Source organism: Capsicum annuum, chromosome 12 (assembly GCF_002878395.1).
Source record: "Capsicum annuum cultivar UCD-10X-F1 chromosome 12, UCD10Xv1.1, whole genome shotgun sequence".
In the NCBI taxonomy this organism is placed as follows: Eukaryota; Viridiplantae; Streptophyta; class Magnoliopsida; order Solanales; family Solanaceae; genus Capsicum; species Capsicum annuum.
The window spans coordinates 202,537,067-202,548,659 of NC_061122.1; the positions used below are offsets into that span (position 1 = coordinate 202,537,067).

Genomic DNA, 11,593 nt, shown 5'->3' on the forward strand with positions numbered 1-11,593 from the left:
AATCTTGTGCCTAACTTAACCCAAAAGTTAGCTTAAGAAGTAAGGGTTTTCTAAGCCATATTAAAGTGGATATTCTGTCGATTGGATCGTCGCACAGTCATCATCGACGTACATTTATAAGCCCATGTTAGAATGATGAAGAATTTTTAGGCAAAAGGTTGCGGATGGTTTGAGATATTAAAGAACCTTTTTACTTCCCTTTGATGCTACGCGATCGGTACATGCATGAATTAAGATAGTTTGTTTAGTTTAAATGAAATATCAAGAGGTGTTGAAATATATGTATTGCAACTTACCAAGTGTGCCCCCGATGTAGAATTGAATTGGTTGGCGGTGAAAAATAAACCACCTTCGATGGTGAATTTGAAGGTATGGGTGTAGTGATCCCTTTTCGCAATGTCATATCCAATTCTAAAATAGGATCTCAAGGATATACGTGGACTATGATAAGACAATTTTATTGAGAACATACTCAACTTCAATCTCCAAAAAGTAGTTAACTTCCCCACAATTGACGAGAGATTTTTATTGAGGTAAATTGGTTGGTGGTAGTACAGAATATGGGGTAATCAATTAATAAAAATAACGAGAGAATTTCAACTGATTTTCTTGAACATTCAACCGATTGATAGATAGGCTTTAGCCTAAAGAATTTGAGAATATAAGCAAAACTTGAATGAAATTTATTCAAGGAGAACTATCACCTATATACCAAGAAAGTGTAACTACTTAAAACTTAGGAACCAACATAGCCTCATCTTTATTGATAGATTAGATAAATAACTCAAATGATGAAACAAACTAAATTTAATCATAACAACTAACTGTTAAAGAGTGAGAAAAAGTCCCATAATGGTGGTTAATAAATATGCGTTCTCCTTATAAGTAATGGATAATCCTCCGACCTTTTAGCTAGTTTTTGGGGTGTGAGTTAACCTCGAGGCTTAACTTTACATGATATCAGAGCAGGATCAGTCTCACATAATGTTAGGCCCCTAAAGTAATTTTTTCACGCCTCAGATGATTCTTTTATCACATTGTGATATTTTACATCCTTGAATGGCCCCATTCGAGAACAATTGGCTGCTGACAAAATTATCAACGACTGGAAGTAGGGTGTTGATGAGTGAGAAAGTCTCACAACAGTGGTTAATGAGGTGTGGTATTGTTGGGCAATCCTCCTCCCTTTGAGCTAGCTTATGGGGTGTGAGTTAGACCCAAGACTTAATTTTACACTAAGATAACAAGTGATAAACTTGAGTTTATCCTAATAAAGCCAACCATCCAAAAAAATTATTAAAAACACCAAATATATAAAGATGTAAATCACCATTAAAAACAACACTTAGTTCAATTCGAGCGATAGATTTTCTTACTTGAGGAAAGGGTTTCTCAATTATCAAAACCTAATACTCTCCTTCCAAAATGAGAAGCCTGCTTGATCTCTCTCTCTCTCTCTCACACACACACACGCATACACAGATAAAGCCCTAGTCATTCTAACGATGGAAATTTTCAAATTAAGTTCTCTCTTTGCTAGATCAACACGCGTGTCAGCTTGATAAAATTTTCTCAATGCATGGTTTGATTGATAATTTTAGGATGATTCAATTGTTGTTCCTTAATGTCTGGATTTGTTCAAGCTACTCTATAGCGGTTTACCAACATTACATCACATTCACTTGCTTAATAAATTTCCCCAACACATCAAGTTGGATTGTCAATTCAAGTTTGTGCCTCATATTCCTTCATTGGTTATTGAAGAAGCTCCTCAACGCTCCGCAAGCATCGCAAAGGGTCAGAAGAAAGCTGCTACAACATACTAGACTTGAGTTTCTATCCAAAGGTCAGGCAATTAAACAAAGTCAACCCCTCTCCAGCTAGGTCCTTGAGATCGCAAAATTATTCAAGATCTGCCTCTCCAAGCATTTTTAATCATATCTTGAAGTTTCTTTAGCATGCAATCCGAACACTTTTGACTTTAGAATGGGTCAACGTTTCTGTTGACTATTATCAATCTTCTGAATTATATCATTCTTTTGCTCATGATAAAGACTCAACCTCGAGCTTAGCATATCTACATCAAAAGAAATTTTTTTCCAAAATATTAGGCAAATTACAATGAAGGCAACACCAAATTTCCTTGGTTGAAAAGACATGAAATAATACACAAACCTTTTTGTACACTTGAATTTAGATAGTTGCCATCAATAAATGTCGAGATATAATCGTTATCTAAAATAGCATCATCATATGACATAAGAATATAGTACGTTACTTTTAAAAATACCTTAGATGTTGACACTTCTAGGATGCAACACTAGGAATCCCAAGCATTATAATGAACCAATTACACTCACTTGAATTACACTCATAGGATGCAAAAATACCTTAGATGTTCTAGATGTTGACACTTATAGGATGCAACACTAGGAATCAAAGCATTATAATGAAACAATTACACATGTCGCATGAAAGCTTCAACCATTTGTCTGTCAGGAATCTCATCAATATTATATAATTTATGGCTTCTCAAATCAACTCCATGCCCTGTTTCTTGATCTCTACCAGTCCAAGCATGTGTAACATAATATGACGTCTCCACGTGTTTGTTGAATGTTTTCCACTTCAAAAAGAGAAATCCAAGTGCTTGTAACTTCTTTGCTTGGCTACTAATGTTTTAGGTGTAGGTGTAGGGTCCTAACCCCCCTCCCCAATAGAAGAAATTCACTCTCTAATTTTCATTTTTACTATAAAATGACGTAAATGACTGATATTGGATACATTATGCACAAGAGAATCATCAGGAGGTTCTTATAAGCATTATCATTAGTGTGCGCAAGAGCCTAGAAGGGGGCTTCTCTCATTGGTAGAATCTTTGTTTCTCTTCATGGTGGTAATCAGTGGCGGACCCAGAATTTGATGTAAGTGGGTTCAAATAGTAAATAAAGAACGATGATGTTAGCAAATAGTGTACGCAGCTTGAGCACAACAAATGATTTGCTCGTTGCTATTTTATTGTCCTTTTTTTGTTAATAATATAATATCAAAATAAGATTATTTAAAAAAAAAAAAATGCTCAACACTTGTTTAATTTAGAAAGTTCGAGAAAAAATACAAAAATTTGCTAAGAATCAATTTAAATTTTTTTTAAAACTAAAATTATAGAAAACTAAGATACCATATATGATTTCAACGAAACAAATTGCATGTTTTAGCAAAAATCTATCAAAGAGATACCAAAATGTAATTATAGAAAGGTGATTTTTTTTTTGTTTTGAGTTAAAATAGATTTTACATTTTTATTAAATTTGAGTGAGAAGACACAAAATAAACAAAGAATTTTTTTTTAAAAAAAGAAAAATTAAGAGAGAAAGAAAATATAGGTGATAAATTTGGTAGTTAGCATTGACTAGTATATAAAATATGATTCAATACTTTTTTGGGGGGTTATAAGCCAATTTGGCCTACCGTATACACTGTACAAGTGATATCCAATACATGCTCAACCCAAAAGTAGTAAAATTTTAAGTGTAAAAAACACTAGAGCTGAACGGAATCGAACCTAAGTGGTGAGGGCGGGCTTGAACCCACTTTAACACTGCTCCGCTATCTTGCTAAGTTTTTAAGTGGGTTCAGATAATCTTTATACATAAATTTTACAATGTTTTTCTCTTACATAAATGATAAATTTTTCAATGAAGCGTGTTCAGTTGAACCTACCTGACACCATGTAGGTCCGCCCCTGGTGGTAACCTTTCCCTCGTGAGAATGAAAATCCATTCTTCAAGTTCAAAAATCATTCCATTTGTTTGCTTGCTTGCTTTAGGGGGCGCTTTGGTATTTATTTTCTCAAGTTGTCTTCTAGATTTCTCATGAATTGTCTTCTTAGCTTCTCTTTCCTCTTGGAATCTAATTCACAACCTCTCGAGAGAGCGAAATTAAATCCAAAAGGGTAAACACATTCAAATAAAGACATATCAATAAATGAATGTATAGTACAATTGCAAGGAATCTCAACTAAAGATAAGTGATCCTCCTATGAACTAAGCTTCCCCTTGACCAATATGACTCTTAAGTGTCACCTAATTTGTCATTAATCACTTTAATTTGTCCATCAATTTGAAGGTGATAAGAAGTATAGACATCAATTGTGCCAAGCTTAGCTAACACTTTTCGAAATGAGCTAAGAAACTTAAAATCCCTATCACTAATAATGTCTATGATCCTCATGCAATGTAAGCATAAATTTAACAAATAAGTCAACAACATCAATAACATCATAACTTCTATGTCATAGTATAAAATAAGTCATCGTAAAATATCTATCATTTACCAAAAAAAGATTAAGCTTTATCATTTTGTTCTAGATAAGTCAAGCACGAAATCCTCATTCTTCAATCAAGAATAGGATTGAGGGCATGAGCATATCACTGGACACACCATATTTGTATATCGTGTTTTAACAAGAGGTAATCTGGTGTCGTGGAAGAGACAAAAACTAGATATGGTTGCTCTGTTCAATGGCTATAAAATATGAGCTAGATTGGATCAAACATTTGCTTAGAGAATTGAAATTTGAAGGCTTCAGGTATAGATTTAAATCTGACCAAAATTGATAGATACATTCGAGACGTATATAATGATTTCTGAAATAAAAAGAAAAGTTAGGGTGAATTCATAATTTAGACATGTTTTTCTTCTCGTTGAAGGATATTTGAAATAAAACATACGCGACCAAAAAGTGTTTAAAGATATTTACAAAATTACAAGTTAACATCATTGCTTAATGTGCAATGAACTTGAGAAGTTTATCATAGACTCTATATCATTTGCAATGGTTATGTTGCACCAGAAAAATAGTAGGAAGATATATATGTACTAAATAGTTATAGATTCAAACTTGTTCTCTAACATTCGTGCATCCCTTTCGTCACGGTTAGTCCACGATAATTTTGGTTTTAGAAATTTAAATTATTTTTAGCCAAATCCCTACACTTGGATCTGTAACCCTAAATTCATGTTAGGATTTCACTTGAATTTCCTACCGTATTTTAAAAACATTTTCTTGTCAAAAAAGATCTCTTCTATAGATGGTTTTCTTGGAGAAGTTTTGGACTTCAATAAATAGATGATCTTTACTTCTCATATATAATACAATTTCATCCCTACTACTTTTACTATAAGAGTCTTATTTTGGGAGAGAAAAGTAGCTTTTATCGTTTTTAATATTATTTCTCATTATATGTAGGCCAGTTGACTAAACCATATCAATAATATGCTTTTTAGTATAGGTTTACTTTGTTATGTGATCGTTGAAGGCTTGCAATTATTAGCTTCCGCGTGATGCCCTGTCAATTTTGATGTATCTCAACAAGTGTTATCAGAGTCAAATAGTCTAATGATTTAGTGAAGCAAGGTAGAGGACAGGTTCAAATTATGTTGCAACCAATTTAATGATAATGAAGATTTTTTTCTAGCTAATACACGAGGAGATAAAATTTCAATCATAGATAAAATCTATACTATATTTTCAATAATCATGTTGCTCCATCTTTAAAACAAAATCAATTTTCACATTTGCTAACTTTTAATGCTTGAGCTCCTTTTAACTCATGCCTGCTTTTAATACATGAGCTTCACTTTTAACTTATGTTCACTTTTAATGCACAAGGTTTAATTTTCAATCACACTCACTTTTAGCATAGGGCTCCAGTATTATTGATCCCTTCTTAGTTTAACGCACATGACTTCAATTTTTACCCCGCATCAACTTTAATCATGGTAAGAAGCAGTAATAGGCTAATCCTTACTTAGAGAAGTTTGAACTTCTATACATAACACAATATCATTCACAATGTACACTCATCATAGGAGTCTTGTTTATGAGGAAGTTTTCTCTATGTAGTTTTATTATTCTTGATATTAATTTTCATCAAATGTATGTTAGTTGACCAAATCATATCAATACTATGCTTTTTAGTATAGTTTTAATTTGTTAAATGATTTATTGTTGAAGGTTCTCTCTCCCCCCTCTCCCGCCCAGTTCCCCCCCACCCCAACACACACCAAAAAAAGGACCCACACCTTACTAATTAAAAGAGGCTTCATATCCATGCCGAGGGTATTTTTGATGGTTTAGTGCCTAATGCCCAAAGAGATCGAACACCATAAAATATGTTCCAGAGTTTTCTGACGCACTATGGTTTAAACCTATGCAAATTGATCTCCTCAACCTAACATTTTCCTTATACTTGCCCACCAACAGGCATATCTGATATTATATGTTCCAGTCTGACAGGGATTCTTCAACGATACGAAAGCCACGCCGCAGCAGAAAAAAAGATCTCTGCAGAAATCCAGGACGCAGAGGTATTTGATTAGCCGACTGTTATCAAGTTATATTCTAGTTAATTTGAATCCTCTCAGGATACTTGAAGCGTGCACCATATATTTTTCTTAATTAATTTGGTTACCACTTGCCTTGGTGTGATGAGTATTTAAGTAACTTTCAACATGCATCCTTCAAAAAAAAAATAAAGAGCAGCCCTGAACTGGTGAGAGATCAAAATCGGGCCAGAACTATTTCCAGATGAACTGTGAAATACTTGTAAATTTCCTTCATTTTTAATAGGTCCGAAGATGCTAAATATACACGTTACCATTAGTGTGCCACCTAGGACTGGAAGGTCCAAATTATAAATGATGCTTACTATTCGTCATAGTGCATCGTAGATCATGCTGCTGTTCGACTAAATGCTCTATCAAAAAAAAAAATCTTGTTGCTGGACTAAAATGAGTTATGCTAGACATACACAGTATTTCGTCAAATCCTGGAATAATGCTCTGACAAGATGTTCATTCATGTAGTTAATACGGGTGATTAGTAACTTATCATTATTGCATTGTGTATTTTGCAATTTATCCACTGTACTCAATTGGGTGTTATTCAATGTTATCTTGAATAGACATATTTACATTATTGGTGCTGAGAGTTTTCTAATCATTCTGAGGTGGACATAGCAGTCTAAATTCTCAAGTATGACAACGGGAGAACTGCTTCAAGAAACAGAAAGGTACTGATCCTTTATTTCATTTCTATTTCTTAAAGATTATACCACTGACGCTTGGTTTTAGTTTGACAGACAGCTCGAGGAAAATGTTGACGGTGTCACTGCAACTGACCTTATCCATTTGGAAAATGAACTTCTAACTGCTCTTGTACAAATCAGATCTAGAAAGGTCTTTCTACATTCCTCTGTAGCTTCCCCTACTGGAATTGCATCATTGGAACTCTAATGTTAAATATTCATGAAAGTGTACCAGCTTCCTTTCTCACTGCCTCTTTGCTTTACTACTAGAAGCTGTCACGCATCATGTGTTTTTCAGACATGACAACACTTAGCTGGAGCACCTCAATGTTGTTTTGATTCACATCTCCCGTAACTCTATGCGTTCTAATGCTTTGTCTCATGATTTATTTTATCATTCCAAATGGTGAGAGACCATAGTTATTAGTGAATTCCTCCAGCTATGCCTTCTGTTTTTGGTTACTTTCGCTTTTGTCTTTTTATAAGCATTTGCATTTGTTTTTTGAATAATGTCTGACTTCCAGTATTATTATCTGGTTCCATTTGAGTCGGTACCTCAAAATGAAGCAAGTTTAAATAGTTTTGTTTTTTGCAGACACATTTGATGCTTGAATCTATTAAGGGTCTTCATGAGAAGGTACGTTTTCATGTTCAATAACTACCGCATACTAGTTTTTCGGAAAGTCAATGAGTTTGATTCCTCTGTTTCCGACTCTCTGTCTGAACTACACCTTGATTCCCAGAAATTTGACTTTCAGATCAAGGTGCATTGGAAAATAGGATCTTTTCATCCTATGTTTGCTCAAACTCTTCAAAAATAGGTGTGTGCTGGATCCTTCAAAAGCTATGCATTTTGGAGGATCCAATGAAAGTATGGCAGAAATTTTTGCAGGGTCCGAGCAACAAGTTGAACTCTTCCTCTCAGTGTCCTTGGTTTCAACCAAGGACTAGTTAGTAGTGTTTGCATGCTAATGTCGCAAATTGTGTAAGCTTAACAAGGACTAGTCAGTAGCTAAGTTGCTCGAACTCTTCAAAAATGTCTACGGGTGCGTGTCGGATCCTTCAAAAATAGTGTAATTTTGAAGGATCCGACACGGGTGCGGCAACATTTTTGGAGAATCCGAGCAACTTAGGTCAGTAGTGCTTGCATGCTAACGTCCCAAGTTGCGTAAGCTTAAGATAGTCAGTTACCTTATTGTTGGAAGGAGTATAAGAAGGCACAAAACATCCATTTGTTCTTGGGCCATCATAGAAACATAGAGTTGACAACGGAATGAAGAACGAAACTTTACGACAGCTTTGTCATAGACGTTCACTTGCATTACATACAGAAGTGCTCTCTGAACCGTGCAATAAGGTCACCCATAACACGGCTCTCCCATTTGAGTTATCTTAGCCCCAGGCCATGTTATTCAATAATATTGGAAAACCGAGTTTCTTGATAGGCTGGTCTAGAAGTATGTTAAGACTTAATTGACTACCAGACATATATTCTAGCTTCTCTGTTGATCAAATCTCATACAATAGTCTTTGCTCCTTCAAATCTGGACGGATTTAATAGGCATCCCTGCTTTCTACTGCTCTATGTAGCTCTTTTTAATCAATAGCTCTCATCAGATATCTTTAATTATTTTAGTATGAATTGATATCATGTTAAATTTTCAAGAGAGACTGCACATGATACTCCTTATTGCAGGAAAAACTGCTGCTAGAGGAAAAGAAACAACTGGAGAACAATGTAAATATTACTTCATAAAATCTGCTCTCCAATTTTACCCCTTTCATGTTTTCCTAACTTAGTAAAATTAATACATGCATTATGCCCATGCAGATGGCTCGAATGAAGAAAAACAGAAGAGTTAATGAGAAGTCTGACCTTCCACAACAGAGAGTGACCCTGAATTTCCTCTAGCAATTGTCATTGTATTTGTCAAATAGCCAGTGGAATAACCTGCTAAGATTAGCAAAATTCAATGTTCCCAGAAATAACTAATGTTATGCAGTTTCAACTTTCAATAAAACTAATTATTTCAGACTTGGTTCTTGTTTTTCTTGGATGGTGATTAGGGCGTACGCTTTTTTCTCGTCTCCCTGATGTTCCATAATGTACTCTTTAAGTTTTCTTCTTCTTGCAGTCATTCATTCCCGTTTCAAGAATGAAATGCTGCCCCTACTTGACATGAGATTGAGTCCTTACTACTCGCACCAATATCAGTACTGAGTGGCCGGAAATTGATTAAAAATAACTGCTTCACAGAGTTTGAAATCTTATTCTATGAATTGACTTTCATTCTTTGGAATTACCTTACTGGGTTAGGGGGGAACAATGTATAAATAGTTGCCGTGCAAAAGGTTACTTGTGCAAATGCCTAACAACAACTAAGTAACAATACCATCTTGACCAGAGCGTGGAACAAAAATTTGATGCTTATGAATTTGAAATTTGAGCTCTTCTACGTTACGAAACGCTAAATTAAAAATTTGCAACGTCCAATAATTTTTTAAAAAACAAATTCACTTTTTGAACCAAAATTACTGATCCGATCAAACAGTAACTAACAAACTCGCTTCGATCCTGAGCCTGAGTCGGAAGAGCAAAAAACAGATATGCATAATAAAGCAGTGACGTGACATAATATATTAAGAGGCCATTTAATAAAGTGTATTAATAAGAATAATGCATGTCTGTATTGAGGTATTAAAGTTTGTAAGTATAAAATAAATTCAAATAATACCTAAGGAGATTTGATCTCACAATCAAAAAGTCAACAAAATTTTTACAAATCTCTTTACTCCACTAGATCAACAACACACTTTATTTATAATTTCTCAACTTATAATTTTTATGTTTTACAAATCTCTTTACTCCACTAGATCAACAACACATTTTATTTATTTATAAGTTCTCAACTTATAATTTTTATATATTTACTAGATTTTTTAATATAAATACAAAATCCTCATGAAAGTTACTGAATTTTCAAAAACCCTCACTCAACCCCTAAATCTGCCCCCTGATGACATTAATAATACAATGAATTTAATGCACACATTAGTATGATTAAAAATACAATTATTACTCAATTTTTTTTTCACATCCTTTCCAACATACATATAAAGGATATTTTTATAAAAAATTTATGTAATTCATATTATTTTTAATACATCAAATTAAACATTGTATAAAAAATACAAATATAACTAATGCAAATATAACTAATACATCATATTTTACATTATTCTTATACATTCTAAGAAATGATTCCTAACATCAACTAATCCCTAACATCAACTAGGGTATACTGAAGTATATGCATTTATGCAATTCGAAGTTCGGTCGTCCACAACAACAACATTCAAATCGTCGAAAAAGAGGGATTAAACAGAAGGAAATTTGCATTTTAAAAAGAGTATAATCAAATAAATTTGAACACTCGATCGAAATATTAAAAAAAAAAAAAAAAAAAAAAAGCCCAGTAAACAAATCAGATAATCGAACTTACAGATTCATGGAAAAAAATATCTGAAATATCAATAAGCCTTTCCTCTTGTGGGTTTCCATGTAAGTTACGGTTCCAGGGAGAAAACATAATACACTTCTGCACGTCACTATATATAGGTAAGTGAGGTGAGGTGTTTATTTTATTTTATTTTTTTGGTTTTTTATCGAATGTTCGGTATGTATTAGAGTCCGATTAATTTAAATTTGTCTTGGGTAGGGCTCCATTCAGAAGTAACGCTTCCTACGAAAAAAATTTCATACCTAAGCTCGAACCTGAGATCTCTAATTAAGGGAGGAACATTCTTTGATGGTGAGGTGAGCTTTCTATACTCCCTCATTTCCACTTTACTTGTCTGTTTTTTTTTTTAAAAAAATTAATTTCTATTTTTACTTATGTTTTTTATTTTTAATAATTATTTTTAAAAAAAATTCTTTATCAAAATATAATGAGTAAATCCAAACAAAGGGAGTATTAATTTACACTCCTCGTCATTTTTACTTATCCAACTTTAAATTAAATGATAATTTATTATTTTATTTTTATTTTGTTATTAAGTATTATTCTCTTCTCAATATTTAGATGACTTAAAAGTAATATATGTGATATAATAAAATTAGTCTCTTACTTATTATTTCTTAGAGCCAAAGTAAATATGAACGAGTAAAAATGAAAAAAGAGTACTCTCTCCGTCTTATTTTGATTAGACATATTTTATTTTATATGGTAACTAAAAAATTATAAATTGAATGATAAATTTTATTATTTTATTCTTCATTCATATTAATGTTATTCACTGGGTATAAGAATGAACATAAAGAATTGTAATTGTTTAGTTTTAATATATACAATTAATTGTAGAGGTTAAATAAAAAAGGATTAATTAATTCTATTCTGATTTAGTAAGTGATCAACTATTATAATATATTTATTTTAATAAGATGATCAATTAAATTAAGATAAAAAAATTAATTTTAAATAACTATTTTAATAAAGTAAATA

General features: G+C 32.9%; 1 protein-coding gene and 1 long non-coding RNA gene across 3 annotated transcripts; one reads left to right on the forward strand and one right to left on the reverse strand.

The window, feature by feature from the left end:
* Positions 1 to 1,299: 1,299 nt before the first annotated feature.
* Positions 1,300 to 11,049, reverse strand: LOC124889423. 2 transcript variants are annotated; one of them, XR_007048404.1, is made up of 3 exons: positions 10,595 to 11,030; positions 8,968 to 9,042; positions 1,300 to 2,077 (listed from the first exon to the last, which is right to left on the reverse strand). It is a non-coding gene; the product is annotated as an uncharacterized LOC124889423 (long non-coding RNA). The 2 variants fall into 2 exon arrangements; XR_007048403.1 differs by lacking the exon at positions 1,300 to 2,077 and having other exon boundaries at positions 8,176 to 9,042; positions 10,595 to 11,049.
* Positions 6,294 to 9,124, forward strand: LOC107850711 (agamous-like MADS-box protein AGL70; the record flags this gene model as incomplete). The annotated part of the gene is given in 6 exon segments (XM_016695428.2): positions 6,294 to 6,372; positions 7,027 to 7,076; positions 7,146 to 7,242; positions 7,687 to 7,728; positions 8,788 to 8,829; positions 8,923 to 9,124. Coding segments are annotated over 6 exon segments (391 nt in total), but the record flags the coding sequence as incomplete, so codon positions are not given.
* Positions 11,050 to 11,593: the final 544 nt, after the last annotated feature.